This window comes from Oncorhynchus mykiss, chromosome 4, assembly GCF_057628025.1.
Source record: "Oncorhynchus mykiss isolate SJ-2025 chromosome 4, ASM5762802v1, whole genome shotgun sequence".
Lineage (NCBI taxonomy): Eukaryota > Metazoa > Chordata > Actinopteri > Salmoniformes > Salmonidae > Oncorhynchus > Oncorhynchus mykiss.
The window spans coordinates 46,211,722-46,235,732 of record NC_143025.1 but is presented as its reverse complement, the minus strand read 5'-3'; the positions used below and the strand labels follow the sequence as shown (position 1 = coordinate 46,235,732).

At 43.4% G+C, this 24,011-nt stretch overlaps 1 protein-coding gene across 2 annotated transcripts in view; it reads left to right on the top strand.

The window, feature by feature from the left end:
• Window positions 1-23,720, top strand: part of LOC110521888 (ataxin-2-like protein) — a 31,045-nt gene extending 7,325 nt beyond the window's left edge. For both annotated transcript variants that reach the window (XM_021599827.3, XM_021599828.3), the window contains 16 exons: window positions 709-927; window positions 2,112-2,419; window positions 2,514-2,600; window positions 2,737-2,859; window positions 3,005-3,082; window positions 3,173-3,234; window positions 3,313-3,608; window positions 10,828-10,894; window positions 13,947-14,096; window positions 14,223-14,286; window positions 14,454-14,617; window positions 15,810-15,933; window positions 16,129-16,244; window positions 21,336-21,518; window positions 22,859-23,030; window positions 23,123-23,720. In XM_021599827.3, coding sequence (XP_021455502.3) covers window positions 709-927; window positions 2,112-2,419; window positions 2,514-2,600; window positions 2,737-2,859; window positions 3,005-3,082; window positions 3,173-3,234; window positions 3,313-3,608; window positions 10,828-10,894; window positions 13,947-14,096; window positions 14,223-14,286; window positions 14,454-14,617; window positions 15,810-15,933; window positions 16,129-16,244; window positions 21,336-21,518; window positions 22,859-23,030; window positions 23,123-23,181 — 2,272 coding nt within the window. In that variant the 3' untranslated portion in view covers window positions 23,182-23,720. The remainder of the gene's footprint in view (window positions 1-708; window positions 928-2,111; window positions 2,420-2,513; window positions 2,601-2,736; window positions 2,860-3,004; window positions 3,083-3,172; window positions 3,235-3,312; window positions 3,609-10,827; window positions 10,895-13,946; window positions 14,097-14,222; window positions 14,287-14,453; window positions 14,618-15,809; window positions 15,934-16,128; window positions 16,245-21,335; window positions 21,519-22,858; window positions 23,031-23,122) is intronic.
• The last annotated feature ends 291 nt before the right edge of the window (window positions 23,721-24,011 follow it).

The following is a 24,011-nucleotide window of genomic DNA, read 5'->3' as shown; positions in this document are numbered from 1 at the left end:
ACCACCAGCTTTCATATGTTCTCATGTTCTGAGCAAGGAACTTAAGCGTTAGCTTTCTTACATGGCACATATTGCACTTTTACTTTCTTCTCCAACACTTTGTTTTTGCATTACTTAAACCAAATTGAACATGTTTCATTTATTTATTTTAGGCTAAATAGATTTTATTGATGTATTATATTAAGTTAAAATAAGTGTTCATTCAGTATTGTTGTAATTGTCATTATAACAAATAAATAAAAAACGTCCGATTTAATCGCTATCAGCTTTTTTTTGGTCCTCCAATCTGTATCGGCGTTGAAAAATCATAATCGGTCGACCTCTAGTCTTAACGGCCGTTCCACGGGTGCATGTTCATTAATGGTTTATGGTTCATTGAACAAGCATGGGAAACGGTGTTTAAACCCTTTACAATGAAGATCGGTGAAGTTATTTGGATTTTTATGAGATATCTTTGAAAGACTCTCGTCCCTTTTTCAGGACCCTGAGTTTAGCTCTGTCATTCTGTTATTTTTTTTTCCCACTAATTGGTATTTTGACCTATCACAGATCTTTTTCAGAGCTGATCGGTCAAAAGACCAATTGGTGAGAAAAAAATATCAGAATTGCGCTGCCTGTGTGAACACATCCTTATTCACTCGCATCTCCCGTTCTCACACGTGTTTCTGAATGACCTTGGAAGTCTTATCTCTCTTTCTCCCCATACAGTGTTCCCCTGGAAAGGGGCAGCTCGGATGGCTTCCGACAGAGGGAGGCACGTGCGGCCCGCCTAGCGAATGAGATTGAGGGCAGTCCCCAGTACCGTCACCGCACCAACCTGGAGAACGACGATAAGAGTGAGGAGGACAAGTACAGTGCCGTGGTCCGAGAGAGAGACGAGGGAAGGGAGAGGGGCAGCCCTGGATTCCAGAGCAGTGCCGGGAGCAGGTGAGTCCGTAGGAGAATCGCAGACATGCACACGCTTAGTTCTAAACTCAATACATGGAGGCATAAACACAGTTGACAAAACTGCATCTGTGCAAGGATGTAGGCTACTCAATCAGTTGTATAGACAGACATAACACTCTAACATGCACTGAACAAAAATATAATTGCAACATGTAAAGTGTTGGACCCATCTTTCATGAGCTTTCTTTCCCATGTCACCAGAAACGTATTCTTCTCAAATTTTTTGCACCTTTGTTTACATCCCTGTTAGTGAGCATTTCTCCTTTGCGAAGGTAATCCATCCACCTGACAGGTGGGGCAAATCAAGAAGCTGGTTAAGTAGCATGATAATTATTCAGATGCACAAGGTGCTGGGGACAATAAAAAGCCACTCTAAAATGTGCAGTTTTGTCATACAACACAATGCCACAGATTTCTCAAGTTGAGGGCGTGCAGGGATGTCCACCAGAGCCACTGGAACGCTGGAGAAGTGTGTTCTTCACCGATGAATCCCGGTTTCAGCTAAACTGGGCAGATGGCACACTGCATGTATGGCTTTGTGTGGGTGAGGGGTTTGCTGATGTCAACATGGTGCCCAGTAGTGGGGTAATGGTATTGGCAGGTATAAGCTACAGACAATGAACACGATTGCATTTTATTGATGGCAATTTGAATGCACAGAGATACCGTGATGAGATCCTGAGTCCCACTGTCAAGCCATCACCTCATGTTTCTACATGATAATGCAAGGCCCCATGCGGCAAGGATCTGAACACAATTCCTGGAAGTTGAAAATGTCCCAGTTCTTTCTCGGCCTGCATACTCACCAGACATGTCACCCATTGAGCATGTTTGTGATCCTCTGGATCGACGTGTACGACAGTGTTTTCCCACCAATATCCAGCAACTTCGCACGGCCATTGAAGAGGAGTGGGAAAACATTCCACAGGCCACAATCAACAGCCTGATCAACTCTGCGAAGGATATGTAGCACTGCACTGCACTCCCCTACCTTTTTATTTATGGTATCTGTGACCAACATATGCATGTCTCTATTCCCAGTCATGTAAAATCCATAGATTTGGCCTTAATGGACTGATTTCCTTACATGAACTGTTATTCAGTAAAATCTTAGAAATTGTTGCATTTATACTTTTGTTCAGTTTATCTCTCTCTCTCTCTAGGGACGGTAAATATATTCCGCTTCCCCAGAGGGCCAGGGAGATGGGCGTCCCCCCCAGCAGCCTGAGGGGAGGAGCCTCTGGTCCAATACCCAATCGAACAGGAGTCCCCGGCTCCTCTAGACCATCCCAGGGTTCTGATAGGTGCAGCCCGCTGTCCATCAGGGGTGCCTACTCTCCCCACCAGTCCCAAGCCAGCCCCCCGGGCCAGTCCAGTAGCCCTACCCCCTCTTCTTCCTCTCACCCGATCCCTCACTCCATCTCTCACCCACAAGCTCTGACTGATACCTCGCGCTCTTCTGTCAACGGAGGTAAGGCCTCTGTCTGTTTGGGTATATTGAGGGAGGAAGTGTGTGGGAGTTTTGGGGTATATTGAGTGTTAATTGGGCTCTTTCTATGGATCAGTGTCGTCCAGAACTTCCCCCAAAGCCCAGAGATCCGTACAGACCAATCGAACTCTGCGCAACCCAAGCTCCCAGTCCTCACCTGCAGGTACACACACACACACACACACACACCTCATCTGTAAGTGCACACAACCACACATTTCCGACACTCATATTCTAGACGATTCACAACCCTCACCTCTCCTTTTCCCTTCTGTCCTCTTCTCTTTCTCTCCCCGCAGTCTCTCGGTCTCCAAAACCAGACGACCCCGCTCTGGCTGGCCCATCCTACCTGGACACTTCCTCCTCGATCGCCTCGGCAACACCTAAGTCCTCTGGCCCCACCCCTCTGTTCACTGTGGATGGTGAGGAGGAGGATTACTACACAATTTTCTTTTTACAGAATTGTCATTTATTGAAGTTCTTTTTGTTTATTTTATGATTTCTGTTCCTTTCTCTACCTCTTAATCTCTCCATCTGTCTCTTGCTTTCTTTTTCTCTCGCTTTCAGTGAATGAGATCCTAAGCTCAGCGGCTAAAGAGAGGACAGAAGGCCCAGCCAGCCCTCAAGACGGCAAGAGCGGCAAAGGTCAGCCCTTCCTCTCTCCATTTGACTGGTCTGTGTCCTTTCCGTTATCTCAGGTCTTTTGAAAAAAAATATTTTCTCTCTCCCTCTCAGTTCCCTCAGTCCTGCAGAGAACACAGTTGGAGGAGCTACGGAAATTTGGCAAAGAGTTCAGGGTAAGTGTGTCATGTCCATGCATGCCTGTGTGTGACCCATGTATCTTATCTGATTCTGACACTCGCTCTCTTCCACAGCTACAGCCCAGCCCCTCTTCTGCTGGCCCCACCTCCTCAGACTCCGCCCAGCCCTCCCCATCAGACTCCGCCACCACAGCTGAGTCCGTACCCGCCCCTGGCCACACCCCCTCCCAGGACCCCCAATCTGCAGAGGGGTCCTCCTTCACCCTGACCCCCACCACCCCTACCCCCTCTCCAGCCCCCAACACCGCCTCTCAGTCATCAGGACCAGACAGACAGACACCCCAGCCAGCCAGGTCCCCTGGCAGCGAGGAGGAGGAGGAGGGTGGCGAGCGAGCAGAGGGTGTGGCTGAGTAAGTGTGACCCGAGACCAGTGCAATACAGTACTTTATTCCACAGTGTAGTGCAATAGTCTACTCCTACGTCGTTCGGTACGTATTACGGTTGTGGGGTCACAGGAAAGATGTAATGTCATTCACAATGTTCCTGGCATTGTCTGTTGTGACCAGCTTGTTAGATTGGGCCTCAAGTTTCTCAAGTTTTACTCCAATGCTGTGTTTGTAACCATGTGGGAGGTGGGAATTTACCAGTTGTGAAGTCATAAATACTAGTTGGATGCATTCATGCGATTTGAACTCGTTGCAAAATGCAAATGAGCTGTGTCAACCGAAAGTACAGCTTTCGTGCTTGTAAAGAAATTGTAGTGCTTTTTATAAATAATGTTCTGTTGCATTTAACTGCCGAAAATACTGTTTTTGAGGCCATTTCCTTAATAGGTGATGTGGGAGAAGTGGGTGCGCAGGATGACAGACAAGTTTCCCATTAGTAATTACAAGCTTGAGGGCCGTTCAAGTGAGTTTTTCCCAGTCGTATATGGTAAATACCCACTTCCCTCTTGATTACAAACGCGCTATGGCACTGCCTCCGTCAGTGCCACTCCGGGGTAAATGTGATAGGCTCACTGTTAAGTAAGCGCAACACATGGTGCATAGGGCAAATCACTGGAAACTTCTGCTTTGGTTTGCGTATATAGAGCAAGTAACCTGTTTGCTGAAATGGGTGCAAGAGGGAAGTGGTAACGTAGCTCGAGCACTTTTACGAGGTGCTTAAACCCCCTTTTCTCAACCACCGAGAATGGGCGTATATCCGCAGCTATAACCCAGACTGTAAAAAATATTAACATAGCCTACATTTTGCTCTTGTAATGTCTTTGGCCTGGTCATACTCAGCTGTTTGAATGCATAGAGGAGACGATGTGTTGCTGTTTTTCTTGTTCCGGTATTCTGTGGTGTTGTTAATGTGTCAACATGTTTATTAGGGTATTCTCATTTAGCAGTGGCGACATACTGTTAGCGTTTTATCCACATCTCTCTGTCCATTGCCATTATAGTCTACTTTGAAGCCAAAATGTTGGGAAATTTGAGATTTTAAATGATAATTGAGGATCCTCCAATTCTGGTTTATTGACCCCACAACTCGACAACGTACATAACTAGTTTCAGACTGTTTCATTTTTTATTTTTTATCTGCTTTAATATTGCAGACAGATTGTTGCTTCCATTAATGTTCCGACATTTAATCCTAGTTAAAATTCCCTGTCTTAGGATCACCACTTTTATTTTAAGAATGTGAAATGTCTGAATAATCGTAGAGAGAAAGAAATAAAGCTGAACTAAATCATTCATCACATTCCCAGTGGGTCTGAATTTTACATACACTCAATTAGTATTTGGTAGCATTGCCTTTAAATTGTTTAACTTGGGTCAAACGTTCCGGGTAGTCTTCCAAAAGCTTTCCACAATAAATTGGGTGAATTTTGGCCCATTCTTCCTGACAGAGCTGGTGTAACTGAGTGAGGTTTCTAGGCCTCCTTGCTCACACAGGCTTTTTCAGTTCTGCCCACAAATGTTCTATTGGACTGAGGTCAGGGCTTTGTGATGGCCACTCCAATACCTTGACTTTGTTGTCCTTAAGCCATTTTGCCACAACTTTGGAAGTGTGCTTGGGGTCATTGTCCACGTGGAAGACCCATTTGCGACCAAGCTTTAACTTCCTGGCTGATGTCTTGATGTTGCTTCAATATATCCTCAAAATGTTCCGTCCTCATGATGTCTATTTTGTGAAGCGCACCAGTTCCTCCTGCAGCAAAGCACCCCCACAACAAGATGCTGCCACCCCTGTGCTTCACGGTTGGGGTGGTGTTCTTTGGCTTGCAAGCCTCCCCCATTTTCCTCCAAACATAACGATGGTCATTATGGCGAACAGTTCTATTTTTGTTTCATCAGACCAGAGGACATTTCTCCAAAAAGTACAATCTTTGTCCCCATGTGCAGTTGCAAACCGTAGTCTGGCTTTTTATGGCAGTTTTGGAGCAGTGGCTTCTTCCTTGCTGAGCGGGCTTTCAGGTTATGTTGATATTGGGCTCGTTTTATTGCGGGTAAAGACACTTGTGCCTGTTTCCTCCAGCATCTTCACAAGGTGCTTTGCTGTTCTGGGATTGATTTGCACTTTTCGCACCATAGTACGTTCGTCTCTAGGAGACAGAACGCGTCTCTTTCCTGAGCGGGATGACTGCTGCGTGGTCCCATGGTGTTTATACTTGCGTACTATTGTTTGTGCAGATGAACGTGGTACCTTCAGACGTTTGAAATTTGCTCCCATGGATGAACCAGACTTGTGGAGGTCCACAATTTTTTTTTCCCTAGGTGTTGGCTGATTTCTTTTGATTTTCCAATGATGTCAAGCAGAGGCACTTAAAGTTTGAAGGTAGGCCTTGAAATACACCCACAGGTACAACTCCAATTGACTCAAATGATGTCAATTAGCCTATCAGAAGCTTCTAAAGCCATGACATAATTTTCTGGAATTTTCCAAGCTGTTTAAAGGCACAGTCATCTTAGTGTATGTAAACTTCTGACCCACTGGAATTGTGATACAGTGAAATAATTTGTCTCTAAACAATTGTTGGAAAAATTACTTATGTACAGATTAGATGTCCTAACCAACTTGCCACAACTATAGTTTGTTAACAAGAAATTTGTGGAGTTGTTGAAAATAGTTTTATTGACTCCAACTGTATATAACATTCTATTGGTTTCAAGAAATTTGTAAAAATTAAATTGAAAAATTAGAAGCTTTGAATTTGGCGTCGTTTTGCGTGTCAATTCATGTGCCCTGGAATCGGTACATCGAATATCTGTATTTATTTATCTGTTATTTTACCAGGTAAGTTGACTGAGAACACGTTCTCATTTGCAGCAACGACCTGGGGAATAGTTACAGGGGTGAGGTGGCCAATTGTAAACTGGGTGACCGTGATGGTTTGAGGGCCAGATTGGGAATTTAGCCAGGACAACGGGGTTAACACCCCTACTCTTACGATAAGTGCCATGGGATCTTTAATGACCTCAGTCGGGACACCCGTTTAACGTCCCATCCAAAAGACTGCACCCTACACAGGGCAGTGGGATATGTTTTTAGACCAGGGGAAAGAGTGCCTCCTACTGGCCCTCCAACACCACTTCCAGCAGCATCTGGTCTCTCATCCAGGAACTGACCAGGACCAACCCTGCTTAGCGTCAGAAGCAAGCCAGCAGTGGTATGCAGGGTGGTATGCTGCTGACAATATCTCTACCCAACTAAACTTTTCAGGACCCTGCCTTTCAAAGATAATTTGTAAAAACCAATTAACTTCACTGATTTTCATGGTAAAGGGTTTAAACACTGTTTCCCATGCTTGTTTAATGAACATGCACCTGTGGAACAGTCGTTAAGACACTAACAACTTACAGACGGTAGGCAATTAAGGTAACAGTTATGAAAACTTAGGACACTAAAAAGGCCTTTCTACTGACTGGGGAAAAACACCAAAGGAAAGATGCCCAGGGTCCCTGCTCATCTGCGTGAACGTGCCTTAAGCATGCTGCAAGGAGGCATGAGGACTGGCGTGCCCAGGGCAATAAATTGCCATGTCTGTACTGTGAGACGCCTGAGACAGGATGGACAGCTGATCGTCCTTGCAGTGGCAGACCACGTGTAACAACACCTGCACAGGATCGGTACATCTGAACGTCACACCTGCGGGACAGGTACAGGATGGCAACAACTGCCGGAGTTACACCAGGAACGCACAATCCCTCCATCAGTGCTCAGACTGTCTGCAATAGGCTGAGAAAGGCTGGACTGAGGGCTTGTAGACCTGTTGTAAGACAGGTCCTCACCAGACAGCATACCATGCGATTATGTTAGGTCAGCGCCTAGTCACAAAACATACAGCCATTTTCCAGCCAAAGAGAGGAGTCACAAAAAGCAGAAATTGAGAAAATGAATCACTGACCTTTGCTCTTCATCAGATGGTACTCATAGGACTTAATGTTACACAATACATTTATGTTTTGTTCGATAAAATTCATATTTATATCCAAAAATCTGTTTACATTGGTGCATTATGTGAATTTGCAGAGAGCCACATCAATTTACAGAAATACTCATAAACTTTGATGAAAGATACAAGTGTTATACATAGGATTAAAGAAACTTCTCCTTAATGCAACCGCTGTGTCAGATTTCAAAAAAGCTTTACGGCGAAAGCACACCATGCGGTAATCTGAGTACAGCGCTCAGCCACCAAAACAAGCCATACAGATACCCGCCAAGTTGTGGAGTCAACAAAAGTCAGAAATGGTGTTGTAAATATTCACTTTGATCTTCATCGGAATGCACTCCCAGGAATCCCAGTTCCACAATAAATGTTTGTTTTGTTCGATAAAGTCAATCTTTGTCCAAATACCTCCTTTTTGTTCGCATTTAGTTCACTAATCCAAATGCACAAAGCGCGGGCACTAAATCCAGACGAAAAGTAAAAAAAGTTCCATTAAAGTTCATAGAAACATGTCAAATTATGTATATAATCAATCTTTAGGATGTTTTTATCATAAATCTTTAATATTCCAACCGGAAAATTCCGTTGTTATTAGAAAGGAAAGGACCGTCACGCGCGAGACAACTAAAGGCTTTCAGCATGACCGCTTGTTGAAACAGCTCTTATTCGCTCCCCTTTCACAATAGAAGCCTGAAACAACTTTCTAAAGACTGTTGACATCTACTGGAAGCCTTAGGAAGTGCAATCTGACCCCATGTACACTGGATATTGGATTGGCAATCACTTAAAAAGCTAAGAAACTCATTTCACCCATCCTGGTTGAATTTCTCAGGTTTTTGCCTGCCATATGAGTTCTGTTATACTCAGACATTATTTGAACAGTTTTGGAAACTTCAGAGTTTTCTATCCAAAACGACTAATTATATGCATATTTGAGCTTCTGGGCCTGAGTAACAGGCCATTTACTCTGGGCACCTTATTCATCCAAGCTACTGCCCACCGTTCCCAAAGAAGCCATTTGGCCTTGCATGGTCTTTCATGCAAGGCCGACAGCAAGTTCGGTAATTTTCCCGCCTTCCACTTGCCTCTTCCATTTTTGTGGTAATGCGTCAATTAGTTTTTTAATTTTGGGTAGAACATACATTTCCATATGTCTGCGTTAGCTGCATGTGTGACAACTCCACCAGTCCTATTTATGATATCATTTATGAAGATTCTACTTTTTTTTAAAAGATTAATCAATTAGTATATTTGAGTTTAACCACTATTTGTATTATTTGTTCCTTTTCAGGTGGATCAATCTGAAATTGCATCCCACTTTCTAAGGCTTGTTTAAAAAAAATTGCAATATTTTGGAGATGGGTGACTGTAGCCTCTGACAATTTTTTGGGCTTTCCTCTGACACCGCCTATTATATAGGTCCTGGATGGCAGGAAGCTTGCAAAATATTTTCAGTCTCCTGAGGAGGGGTGAAAGGTTTTGTCGTGCCCTCTTCGCGATGGTCTTGGTATGTTTGGACAACGATAGTTCGTTGGTGATGTGGACACCAAGGAACTTGAAACTCTCGACCCGCTCCATACAGCCCCATCAATCCAGAACTGCTGGTGCTCTCGTGCATACTTCTGTGTTACTTGCCTCGGCGCGAACATAAGGCATTTAGCTCATCCGGGAAGCTCGCGGCTATGGGCAGCTCGCGTCTGGGTGTCCCTTTGTATTCCGTAATAGTTTCCAAGCCCTGCCAACGTGAGTCAGATCCGTTGTAGTAGGATTCAATATTAATCCTGTATTGACGCTTGTTTGATGGTTTGTCTGAGGGCATAGTGGGATTTCTTATAACCGTCTGGATTAGTCTCCCGCTCCTTGAAAGCGGCAGCTCTTGCCTTTAGCTCAATGCGGATGTTGCCTGTAATCCATGGCTTCTGGTTGGGATCTGTACGTACAGTCACTGCAGGGACGACGTCGTCGATGCACTTATTGATGAAGCCGATGACTGAGGTGGTATACTCCTCAGTGCCATTGGATGAACCCTGGAACATATTCCAGTCTGTGCTAGCAAAACAGTGCTGTAGCATCTGCGTCATCTGACCGCTTCCGTATTGAGCTTTTGTTTTTGCTTGTAAGTAGCAATCAGGAGGATGGAATTATGGTCAGATTTGCCAGATGGTCAGGGGAGAGCTTTGTATGCATCTCTGTGTGTGTGTGGAGTAAAGGTGGTCTAGAGTTTAAAATATTTAAAAAATAACCTCTGGTTGCACGTGACAAAATATTTGGTAAAACTGATTTAAGTTTTCCAGCATCAAAGTCCTTGGCCACTAGGAGCGCCGCTTCTGGGTGAGCATTTTCTTTACTTATAGAGTTGGTTGAGAGCTGTCTTAGTGCCAGCTTCGTTCTGTGGCGGTAAATAGATGGCTACAAATAATATAGATGAGAACTCTCTTGGTAGATAGTGTGGTCTACAGCTTGTCATATGGTACTATACCTCAGGCAATTTCCTTTGTTATTATGGACTCTTTTGACCTAAATTGCTTTTGTTTTATAGATGAATACTGAATTTCATGGCCTCTAAAGGCACTATTAAAAGTGTCCCATACAATAAGGGGATCTGCTGTACCTATGTTCTGTCAGGAAAAAGTCAGTTATAAATTATTCTGTCATCCAGTAGGCTTTGATTAAATTTCCAATATCCTCTCCCACGTGGAAATTCTGTAAGAGTAATGTATATGCCAATACCAGGCTGTTTAACAAAAGGAAAGTTTGAAATGCGTCAATTTAAGATACAAATTTTGATTACAACGTGCGCATTGGTGCTAGTTGTTTTAACGGAATAGCCTACAATGTTTTTTTCAAGGTCAGATTTACTCGAGGCATAGGCTACAATGCAGTGTATCCATACAGGGTCACAGTGCAGACTGAACTGAGGTAGTGTACCGTTACAACCCTAGTAATAATACGATGTTGGCACATCTGTAGGTATTATGCTAGGTCTGGGTGAAATATCATGAATACCGTTATGAATGCATATACGGTATATAACAATGTTGATGCAGTGCTAAATTAAGTAAAGTGAGCCCCATGCTCAGGTGGGCAAGGTAGTTGCCATGTTGAGGATGGATGGATGTATGAAAAAGGGATTTGAAAGGTGATTTGGAGTTCTCATCTCGCTCTTCTTCTGTGTTTTTTTTTTTTTTTAGTCAGGTGAAGAAGTCTACGCTGAACCCCAACGCCAAAGAGTTCGTCTTCAAGGCACCCATGACCCTGGTCTGTCTGTCTCTCTCTCTCTCACACACACACACACACACACACACACACAGGAAAGTAGTTGAGAACAAGTTTTCTCACAGCAACCTGTTTGGCCAGAAATTCAAATCAAATGTTATTTGTCACATACACATGGTTAGCAGATGTCAATGCGAGTGTGGTGCATTGCTTGTGCTTCTGGTTCCGACAGTGCAGTAATATCTAACAATTACCTAATACACACATCTAAAGGGGTGAATGAGAATATGTACAAATAAATACATGGATGAGCGATGGCCGAGTGACAGGAATGGTGCAATAGATGGTATAAAATACAGTATATACATATGATATGAGTAATGTAAACATTATTTAAAGTGACTAGTGATCCATTTGTTTATGTGGCCAGGCGATTGGTTCTCAATGTAGGCAGCAGCTTCTGAGTTAGTAATTGCAGTTTAGCAGTCTGATGGCCTTGAGATTGAAGCAGTTCTTCAGTCTCTCGGTCACAGTTTTGATGCACCTGTACTGACCTCGCCTTCTGGATGGTAGTGGTGTGAACAGGCAGTGGCTCGGGTGGTTGTTGTCCTTGATCTTTTTGGCCTTCCTTTGACATCGGGTGCTATAGGTGTCATGGAGTGCAGGTAGTTTGCCCCCGGTGATGCGTTGTGCAGACCGCACCAACATCTGGAGAGCCTTGTGGTGGTGGGCGGAGCAGTTGCCGTACCAGGCTGTGATACAGACCAATAGGATGCTCTCGATTGTAGATCTGTAAAAGTTAGTCAGGGTTTTGGGCAACAAGCAACATTTTCTTCAGCCTCCTGAGGTTGAAGAGGCACTGTTGCACCTTCTTTACAACACTGTCTGTGTGGGTGGACCATTTCAGTTTGTCAGTGATGTGTACACCAAGGAACTTTCCACTTTCCACCTTCTCCACTGCTGTCCCTTTGATGATACGGGGGTTGCTCCCTCTTGCTCTTTCCTGAAGTCCATGTCATCTTTGTTGACTTTGAGTGAGAGGTTGTTTTCCTGACACCACACTCTGAGTGCCCTCACCACCTCCCTGTAAGCTCTCGTTGTTGGTAATCAACCCCACTGCTGTTGTCGTCTGCAAATATGATGATTTGAGTTGGAGGCGTGCGTGGCTGAGCAAGGAGTACAGGAGGGCAATGAACACGCACCCTTGTGGGGCCCCAGTGTTGAGGGTCAGCAAAGTGGAGATCTTGTTTCCTACCTTCACCACCTGGGGCCGTCAAAGTCCAGGACCCAACTGCACAGGGCGGGGTTGAGGCTCAGGGCCTCCAGCTTGATGATGAGCTTGGAGGGTACTACGGTGTTGAATGCTGAGCTGTAGTCAATGAACAGCATTCTTACATAGGTATTCCTCTTGTCCAGATGGGATAGGGCAGTCTGTGGACCTGTTGGGGCACTATGCATACTGAAGTGGGTCTAGGGTGGCCGGTAAGGTGGAGGTGATATGATCCTTGAATAGTCTCTCAAAGCAGTTCATGATGACCGATGGTGGCCATCAGACCGGTATAGGGAGCGATTGAATATGTCCGTAAACATACCAGCCAGCTGGTCTGCGCATGCTCTGAGGATGCGGCTAGGGATGCCATCTGGGGCACCAGCCTTGTGAGGGTTAACACGTTTTAAATGTTTTACTCACGTTAGCCATGGAGAGGGGGGTGGGGGGGCGCAGTTCTTGTTAGCGGGCCGCGACGCTGGCACTGTATTATCCTCAAAGCGGGCAAAGGTGTTTTAATTTGTCTGGAAGCGTGACGTCTATGTCCGTGATGTGGCTGGTTTCCTTTTTGTGTTCTGTGATTTCCTGTAGACCCTGCCACATTCGTTTTGTGTCTGAGCTGTTGAATTGCGACTCCACTTTGTCCCTGTTCTGGCATTTTGCTTGTTTGATTGCCTTGTGGAGGGAATAACTACATTGTTTATATTTAGCCATATGCCCAGACCTCTTTCCATGGTTAAATGAGGTGGTTAGTGCTTTCAGTTTTGCACAAATGCCATCATCCATCCATAATTTCTGGTTAGGGTACGTTTAAATAGTCAGTGGGTACATATCCAATGCACTTCTTTATAAACTCACTCACCGATGTTGTTCTGAGGCTCACCGGAACATCCCAGTCAGTGTGATCAAAACAATCTTGAAGCTTGGATTCCGATTGGTCAGACCAGCGTTGAATGGTTCTAGTCACTGGTACATCCTGTTTGAGTTTCTGCCTATAAGACGGTAGGAGCAAGATGGTATCGTGTTCAGATTTGGCGGGAGAGGGAGTATGCATCGCGGAAGTTAAAGTAGCAGTGGTCTATTGTATTACCCCCGCGGATAGTGCAATCAATATGCTGATAGAATTTTTGGTAGCCTTGTTCTCAAATTTGCTTTATTAAAATCCCCAGCTACAATAAATGCAGCCTCAGGATATCTGGTTTCCAGTTTACATAGAGTCCAGTGAAGTTCCTTGAGGGCCATATTGGTGTCTGCTTGAGGGGAAACAGCTGTGACTATAACTGATGAGAATTCTCTTGGAAAGTAATATAGCCAGTATTTGATTGATTGAAGAATTCTAGGTTGGGTGAGCAGAGGGACTTGAGTTCCTGTATGACGTTATTAATCATGAAGCATACACCCCCGCTCTTCCCAGAGGTGTTTCTCTGTAGGCGCCATGCATGGAGAAACCCAGTGGCTGGACCAATTCCGATAACATATCCCAAGAGAGCCATGAAACATTCTCTGCTGTTTCTCTGGAAGGCAACCCTTGCTCGAATTTTGTCTACCTTGTTATTAAGAGACTGGACATGGCGAATAGTATACTCTGCAGCGGTGGGCGATGTGCACGTCTAAGGAGTCTGACCAGGAGGTCGGTCCATCTTGCCCCTTCTGCGGCGCCGTTGTTTTGGGTCGGCTTCTGGGATTAGATCCATTGTCCTGGGTGGTGGTCCAAACTATATGTTCAGACACATACACCAGATGTAACTGTGTGTGATTTGTTCAGCTAAACACACGCTTACTTACCTCACAAACCAACCTGAACTGTGCGAATTCTCTCCTCCCCAGGTGAAGCCGTCCCCAGCCCCCACCCCCCCGCGGCCCACTCCTCCCAGCCCCTCTGTGGTGCTCCAGCCCCCCCCGGGACAACAGGCCATCTACAGCACCCCCTATCTGTCCTACCTCTCCCCCGTACAGATACAGGGACACTCTGTACAGGTATGACTAGGACTGAGGCTGTGCGTGTGACTCTGTGAAAAATAAGCATTGGTGTGTCTGGGGTGTTGAAAAACAAATGGTGTGTATACATTTGAGGTTGGGGTCTAACTGTCCTTTGTTTCCCAGGCTCCTCAGATGTATCAGTACACCATGTCTTCAGTCCAGCAGGGGAAGTATCCCAGATCTAAAGGTACTCACACCATTCTGTTGCCTAATCAATAGGTTGGTCGCAACACTGTCATAATCTCTATTCAATGTTACGCTCTTTTAATTTAGCAACTCTGGAACATTTGTAATCAACAAGTAAAGAACTATAGACTAAAGTTATGATCTGTATGTTGTTAACCCCCCCCCCAGGCCAGGTGGTAGGCCCTCGTCCGGACCACCACGGCTCTTCCCAGCCCCAGATGCTCCAGGCTGCAGCGTCTGCAGCAGGCCCTCCCCTGGTGGCCTCCCCCTACCCCCAGGCCTACCTGCAGTACAGTCAGGTCATCCAGGGCATGCCCCACTACCCTGGACAGGTAGTTTACTACCATGCTAATGTTGCTAATGCTAACCAGTCCACAATGTGTGTTGTGGATGGAGGCTTTGTTTCAATAGATGCCTGACTTGCACAGGAAATAAATTGTTTATTTTGTTCATGTCATTAAATGAATCCTACAGACGAAGAACCATATATGTGACAATTTTTCCATTTTAAGATAATCAGTTATTTTTATATTATTAATTGTGTGTACCACATTAGGTGTTTTATGGTTGACAAATAATTCACCATACCCATATCTTCCAACAACAATTTATATTTTTTTGTTATTTCAAAAAATACTTTTTATTGCCGTTTTTAATTTTAAGAATGTGGAAGAACAGTATATCTCCAGTGATGATTTCAGTTTGTGGAAGAACAGTATATGTGACATTTTGCATGACTCTTGTAAGATGTCCTTTTTTAAACACCTGATATGATGTTTTAAGTACTTTCAAGTACAGATGCCCTTTATGTAAATAACTTAAACGCAATATGTAGTTAATTCATTTGTATGGAGGTTCATTTAAAGATGGTCTATCAACTTTAGCACTAATGACTTTTCTTAAAAGTTGAGTCATGAAATCTTAGTCTCATTTAAAATGAAGCCCTCAATGTGAACATACCATAGAACTACAAAACACTCCCAATCTATACACAGAATGAGTTTGTATTTCACCATTGTGTAACACAGCACTTTTAGAGTTAACGTTAATGTACGTATCATTACTGTCAAAGTTAAACTATGCAAGTGTTCAATATAGCTATTATAATAATAGGCGTTTTGTCTTATTTCTAACCTGTTCTAAGCCGGAGAGAATCAACGCTTGTTGTTTCTCGTATGGGACAGTGTAGAAACTGTTGAACAGATGCAGCTTGCGCTCATCAGTCACTTTCCACACTCCTTTATGCATGTCGTGGAACACGCTCTTCCCTGCAGGATACAGTGTAACTAGCTAGCTACTGTAGCCATGTCGAATCATCCGGTGGATGGAGAAAAAGTAGCTACCTATGTTTCTTCTATAATCTAGCAATAACATTTGTAACGATAATGTATGAGTTATTAGCCAACAAACTTTAGCTAATATGTTTTCTCTATAGTTACAAATTAAATGTTCTTATATTCCCTTTTCTCACTCTTTTTCTTTCTCCCCTTTCGTTCTTTATCCGCTCTCTCCCCCCTGTGCTAGCCGGTGTACTCCATGCTGCAGGGTGGGGCCAGGATGCTGACCCAGGCGGGCCACCCCCAGGCTATGGGCCCTCAGTACCCCGGACAGACAGAGGGTCCCCCGGGACCACAACAGGCCATGTATGGTAAGATAACGCACAGTTTCAGTTTAAAAGTACACTCGGCAAGACTTCATCATTTTAGACATGGTCCTGCTTAGAAGAAATTAAATGTATTGATGCGACTGTCTAAGATTGCCATTGTTCATGGTTCTTTGGTTTGTAAATGATGTTTGAATCCACATACTTGAGGTTCAAGTTAGTCTTCCATCTGTCTCTTAGCCTCCCAGCAGTTCTCCCACCATTCTAGCTCCATGCACCCTCCCCAGCCCTCCAGCACCCCTACTGGGAGCCAGCCCCCTCCCCAGCACACTGCCCCCAGCCCTGGGCACGGACAGGTAAACCAACCCGCCCATCTGTGTGTGTGTGCATGTTTGTTTTGTCACAAACACTGGACAGGTGCAGTAAAATGTGTTGTTTTTTTACTGGTTCAGCCATGGTAGTACGGCCGCTTTGCTCAGGGGCACATGGACAGATTTATCACTCTATCGGCTCCGGTATTCAAACCAGCTATCTTTCACTTACTTTATGTGGGGGAGCGATTCATGCACTGGTGTAGGATCGATTCTGTCTTGTCAGTGATTTTGCTTCATGTTTTATGTGAGGAGCCTGTAATTAAAGTGACGCTCCAGCATTGTTGGGAGTTGTGCGTTAAAGTAACTTGTTATATAATCAGATTACTTGTATGAGTATTCTGTTTACGTTACCTTTTCAAATTACGTAATATTATTGAAGTTACTTTGTTAAAAAAAGTGTTACTTGCAGAATCGGGCACGTGTGTCCATGATCCGATCTTGACTTGATCCCTCATTGAGTTCTTGAGCAAGCAATGAAAAGCTGTTTTAGAAAAATGTCATGGCTGCTGCTGTCCATAGAAATGTGTAGAGGGCGCACCTCTGATCTTTGCTATTGATCGCTTCTGTGATAGCAAAGCCCATAGAGGGGTTTTCCCATCTAGTGGAAAGTGTGCCCTTAAAAATCTTTATGGGTCATGTACGTGCGGTCTGTCTTGTTTTTATTTGTCGGCTTTAGGCCTATGTATTTTACTTAGTTGACGATGGACGTTGTAGTCTACAGGCCAACCTGAATTCCTTTTTCTTTAGCCGCCAATGGATCACGGTTTATCTGTCTGTGTCCATATGGCAGAGGCTGGTGCTCTTGCATTAGTTGAATTGTAACTTTTAGATTAAACATGTGACTGTTATTATTGAAATTAATTAGTTGCTTCTATTTTTGGTAGAGAGTGCCTTGCTCCCTCAGACAGTCAAACAAATGCTGATTAAAAAAAATTATAATTCTCATAAAGTAATGTGGCTTTCCACACAAAGTAATATTGTAAAGCAACATGTCACTTGTGTTAAATGCAATGGATATGTATGGATAACAAACACTCCAGTCTCCTTTTCACCTCAACATCTGATTTACTTAACACAAGGCACATCTCAATAGGTGATCCAGCTCATGACTTGGCCCAAGTGGCAGGGTGTGCTTTTCTCTTTTGTTCTCTATTGCTCCACAAACAAGCAAGGTGGGAGGCCGATGAATTCACAAATTCCTATCAGACCAACTCCTTCAATGCCCTACTCCTTGAAGTTCGCCATTTAAAGAAACACTATTTTGCTCAGTATATGTGTGTACTTTATATATGTGTATTTATACTTGGAATATTTATTGTTTTTAAATCACAGGAAGCCTTTTTACATTGACCAGCTTGAGGCCCCTAATTCAGTGTTTTACCATTAGCACAGTCTGTCGGTCCGACTCCTTTTCAACCCTCTACTTTTTCCACTTCATTAATTAACTAGGCTACTTGTCATGTAAAAGATTCAATTCGCTAGTCCGTCAAACCCTGTACTGCCAGAATGAACAATATGAATGTTCTAGCGGTCTATTGATAGGATAGGTTCCTGTCAATCACAAAGCGAGCGCTGATGGGTAAACAGCCTGTGGTCCAGTGATGCCAATGTGGCAATTTTGTTGCTAGATTTAGCAACGTTTCAGACTACCCTGGCAACTTTTTTTTCAAACAGCATCTAGCAACAAATTTAGCTACTTTTAAAAAATGTATTTGGAACTTCTAGCAACTTTTGAAAAGTGACTCAAATGCTAAAATGCATGCATTTTCCCTCTAAATGACACAAAAAGGATTATCTGTCACACACTCGCAACACACGTGCCTGGCTGCAAAAGTGCATTGTGAGTGATGTCAGCAGCAGGCGCTCAACCCGTGCACAAGCAGCAGCAGGTCAGCAGCAATTTCAGCAAATTGCAACTCATTGTTGGCTGGCTGGCAGCAGTACGGGTTCGACGAGCCAAACCCAATGAATATAGTTGGTCACGAATGTTTGATCTTGAACAGAACTTACAACATCAATCGAAAATATACAGAAAAGAGTGGGAGTCTACCTGAACAAATGTCAGATCGTATTTTTTACCGAGATGGCCAGTCAATTTGAGTAACGTTATTGTGTATTCTACGTTATCACGCAATGATATGACAATGTATTTTAGCAACTAATCAACCTGCCTCTAGCAACTTACCCTGACAATTAGTTGGCAACACTGCTGCGGTCTGTCCCGCCTGGGGTTGGTAGCATTTAAATGTCTTTACACGGAGGAGGGAGAACGGCAGATTAATGTGGATTTGCTCGTCCCATGTAATGTAAGTGGTAATGATGAGTCGAAATCCACTTAAACTAATTGTTTTCTTGCACATTTAATTTACTTTCGTTAGCATTTCACATAGCCAGCCACGCAGCGTCATGTCGCATGGGCTATTTAGCCTACTGTGCTTTGATTGACAACTGACAAGCAAGTGTTGACTAGTTTATAAAAGGTGTCGAACTGACTGTATAAAGTCGATATTTATCGCTTTGCCATTCATAAATCATGCAACGTGGTTTATATGTACATGGTGTCGCATCTGGACAAGTAAAAATAAATATTTCGTAGGATGTCGGATTGCCCGACAGTGACGGTAAAGTGAGTGACTCGTCAGTTAGTGTATACTACCGAATCGCATCAGTTCATTTGGCTCCTTAATTTGCCTGGGATCTTTGGCGATTATCTGCAGATACATTATGAAAACATTAGATGAAGATAGTGAATCATCGCTGCAGCAATAGGTAGTGGAGAGCCTCATTCTGGTCCAAATATGATCATTAGGGCCCTTGTAGAATCCAGGCATTAAAACAGAATTAAATATTAAAATGTATTGCCCTTAGTAAGGAATCAGCTAAAAGTATTGCTTCAAATCATCAAAGATAACGATTAGTCGATCATTTGAATCAGCGGTCTTGTGCTAGGGCAAAAATGTGCACCCCTTTGATTAGGAAACACTGATTTGACCTTTAATTAATTTACAATAATGTGGGCTATTTACTTTTGTACTTTAAATACAGATCATTATGGCAATTCATATCTTGCAGTAAAACCGTTAATACGACAATCTCAAGATACAAAATGTTTCAAGTTGAATGTTCTCTTGGAAAATAGTACTGATCATATAGATATCAAACTAACAAACTGAATGTATACATTTTCTGTAATTTAAGTTGTGAAGTCTTAATACACAATTACAACACGTTTTTTCAATCTGGGAGGTAATAATTTTGCTGTGTATTTTGGATGGAATCAAGGCATTAGAATGTACTAGAGGTCGACCGATTATGATTTTTCAACGCCGATACCGATTATTGGAGGACCAAAAAAAGCTGATAGCGATTAATCTGACTTTTTTTTTTTAAATAATGAAAATTACAACGATACTGAATTAACATTTATTATAACTTAATATAATACATCAATAAAATCAATTTAGCCTCAAATAAATAATGAAACATGTTCAATTTGGTTTAAATAATGCAAAAACAAAGTGTTGGAGAGGAAAGTAAAAGTGCAATATGTGCCATGTAAGAAAGCTACGGTTTAAGTTCCTTGCTCGGATCATGAGAACATATGAAAGCTAGTGGTTCTTTTAACATGAGTCTTCAATATTCCCAGGTAAGACGTTTTAGGTTGCAGTTATTATAGGAATTATAGGACTATTTCTCTCTCTACCATTTTTATTTTATTTACCTTTGACTATTGGATGTTCTTACAGGCACTTTAGTATTGCCAGTGTAACAGTATAGCTTCCGTCCCTCTCCTCGCTCCTCCCTGGGCTCGAACCAGGAACACATCGACAACAGCCACCCTCGAAGCAGCATTACCCATGCAGAGCAAGAGGAACAACCACTCCAAGTCTCAGAGCGAGTGAAGTTTGAAACGCTATTAACGCGCACCCCGCTAACTAGCTAGCCATTTCACATCGGTTACACCAGCCTAATCTCAGAAGTTGATAGGCTTGAAGTCATAAACAGCGCAATGCTTGAAGCACCGCGATGAGCTGCTGGCAAAAAGCACGAAAGTGCTGTTTGAATGAATGCTTACGAGCCTGCTACTGCCTACCATCGCTCAGTCAGACTGCTCTATCAAATCATACTTAGTTATAACACACAGAAATACGAGCCTTAGGTCATTAATAAGGCCGAATACGGAAACCAGACGATTATTCTTTCAATGAAATACGGAACCGTAAGTCTAAATATTCCTGTTACATTGCACAACCTTCAATGTTATGTCATAATTATGTATAATTCTGGTTAATTATGCGGCCCCAACTGTTGCATATACACTGACTCTGCGTGCAATGAACGCAAGAGAAGTGACACAATTTCACCTGATTAATATTGCCTGCTAACCTGGATTTCTTTTAGCTAAATATGCAGGTTTAAAAATGTATACTTGGAGCAACAATACGCAACGCATCGATTATATGCAACGCAGGACACGCTAGATAAACTAGTAATATCATCAACCATGTGTAGTTAACTAGTGATTTATGATTAATTGTTTTTTATAAGATAAGTTTAATGCTAGCTAGCAACTTACCTTGGCTTACTGTATTCGCGTAACAGGTAGTCTCCTCGTGGAGTGCAATGTAATCAGGTGGTTAGAGCGTTGGACTAGTTAACTGTAAGGTTGAATTCCCCGGGCTGACAAGGTGAAAATCTGTCATTCTGCACCTGAACGAGGCAGTTAACCCACCGTTCCTAGGCAGTCACTGACAATAAGAATGTGTTCGTAACTGACTTGCCTAGTTACATAAAGATACAATTATTTTTTAAGTGTCCAAAAATACCGATTTCCGATTGTTATGAAATCGGCCCTAATTAATCGGTCGACCTCTAGAATGTACCAGAGGCCACCACAATGGAGCTTCTTCGAGAGGCACCTAGCTGGCTACTTTTTCTATTTGGCTGGCTAAAACACAGCCTATTTATCCTGAACAGCCTGTTTTTAGTCTGTGTGTGTGAATATAGTGTTTGTCTCATTGTTGTGTATCACGAGTATGTAATTTCCTAACATACTTCCCTTCCTCCCTTCAGTCGGGCCAGGGAGGCCCCCAGCCCCAGTCCATGTACCACTCTGGGCCCCTGCCAGCGCCCACACCCCCTAACATGCCCCCTGGCCACAGCTCTCCCCAGGCCTCTTACCCCATGCAGGGCTACAGCTTGCCCACCCACCAGCCCATGGCCCAACACTACCCCGGCCTGGGACAGCTCACACAGGTAAACACCAGACTACTCTTGACCCACAGCCCACATACATTCAACTCTCCAGAAAGAAAGGACTAACAGATCTAAGCAAACAGTGATACTAAGTCAAACATTGTGATAATATTAGGATGTAGCAAGTCAGTATTTTTGTTTCAATTGCATAAGGCCGATACGAGCTTCATGCTGTTGATCTACATGCGTGTTTTTTGTTTTTTTTTTTGAAGCAGTGGACACCGGCTGGTAACATTATGCCCTCGCCAGTCCGTGTTTCCAAGACTCCCATTTATGTCTTCTCATTTGTGGTGAAAAGAGTTACGTTGATCTTCCCTTGCTAGTAGTAACTAGCTGGCTTTAACCTGGCAAAAAACATAGCAAACTAGCTAGCCTTTTAGCTTACCACATCTCCTTGTGAAATCATCATATTTAAATATAGTATTCCCTGGCAAATATTGTTATACTTGGCAGTAACCTACATCTCAAATTGATATTCAGGAGAAAAGACACATGGCTACTAGCTGTTTTTACTGTTTCAAAATAGCCTGGAATCAGTTATTACTTCTCAACAAAATACACTTTTGTGGGGATTCTAATAAGGCAACAATGTTTTGTTTAAACAGTCGCTGAGATTAGTTGGTTATCAATGCAAAATACTACTTTTGCATAGCCTATGTAGATCAGATCAAGGAACAGTCATTGTAAATAAGATTTTGTTAACTGACTTGCCTAGTTAAATAAAATGTTTTATCAAGGAACCAAGCAACAACGTCATTGCCTACACCACACTGTAGAGCCCTGCACTGGCATGAACTTTAAGCCTGAGCGCTTACCCATGCCTACGATATTCAGGCCCTACCCTACCCAGGCCCGATTTGGCTTTTGCCAAATTTAAAACCCCGGCCCTGTCTGAAATAACTTCCTCCATTAGCTGCTCCGGTCACTCGCTCCCTGCGCATGGTGGCTCTAAGTCTGGGTATCGATAACTACGGTTCAGCTGGTGCTGCTCTGCTTGATGACGAGACATGAGAGCTGATTTTGCTTCTTTTGGTCACTCTAAACTGACAGCTCAAGGAACATTATATTCTGTGAAATTCTTATATTTGATGTTGAAGCACTTCTGACATGTCACAATCTTAGTCAGGCCTGTCAGTTAGCAGAGTTATATTAACACTGCCCCCACAATGAACTCATTCCGATTGAGCTGCTCCAAAAAGTCGCTAGTAACAAAGGTAGGACTACGTTCTACAAAGAGCCAGCCATTTTGCGCTCTGAATCTTTCCATCTCCGTGAGTCTGTAGACCACTAGTCTTGAATTTTAAATATGGTTGACATCATCTTGCCCCCTCTCGCTCCAGGCCCATGTTGCCCAAGGTATGTCTGGCCCTCACCACCCAGGAGGCCACGGCCCGCCCCAGATGATGCTGCACTATGCCCCACCCCCACAGCAAGGCCCAGGCTCAGCCCAGCAGCACGGCCCTCCCCCCCAGCAGGGGGCGCACCAACACTACTACATCCAACATCCACAGGGTAAGTAACTTAAAGTCAGAGCTAAACCTCTCCAATAGAAATTAGCTTTACATTTCCAGATCTTCTTCAGTGACTGTTGTTCTGTGTTCTAGCTGTACAGGTGCAGGCTCACCCCACCCAGCAGCTCTCCTTCCACCCCCCTGGAAACTGACACCCCTACCTACACTTAGAGGACCACAGAAGAAGCAGGAGACAGAGGGGAGCTGAGGACAGGGAGCTGATGCCCCCAGTCCCTCCCTGAGTCTTATGACTGACGCAATCCCATTGAGGGACACAATCAAGTTGTTCGCTGATCGCCTAAACTAGTCTGAACTGAAGCCCCCCCCTACTTCTCTCCTCTCGCCCTCAAAATAAGCAACTTTTTTTTTTTCTCTCCTGTTTTTTTAAGCCAGAGTTCTTAATCAAAGAGAGCTCGTCAAAGGCTTCTTGGTTAAGGACAGAGAAGAAAAAAGGTTTTGTTTTTATGAAAGCCTAGAAAGACTGAGTCGTCCTCACTAGCTGGTTCCATTTTTAAGTTGAGAGGATTGACATGGCCTCAGACTGAAGAAATCATAGGACTTATCACAATGAAACTTGCTCCCTTTTAACCCCAACCTACTTCCCTTTCTCCTTTTACAGGTAACCATTAATAAATAAACTAAAAATACAAAAAATGAAAAATCATAAAAATAAAGTTTACTCAACCTCAAATGCCACCAGAACTCTTATTTTCTGTGCAAGGGTGAAATTATTGAAAATGAATCTTGTTAATTTAGGTGTGTGTGTGTGTGTGTGTGTGTGTGTATATATAATTTATTGAAATTTATATACTGCTCAAAAAAAACATCCTAGATCTGAATGAATGAAATATTCTTATTAAATACTTTTTCTTTACATAGTTGAATGTGCTGACAACAAAATCACATGGAAATCAAATGTATCAACCCATGGAGGTCTAGATTTGGAGTCACACTCAAAATTAAAGTGGAAAACCACACTACA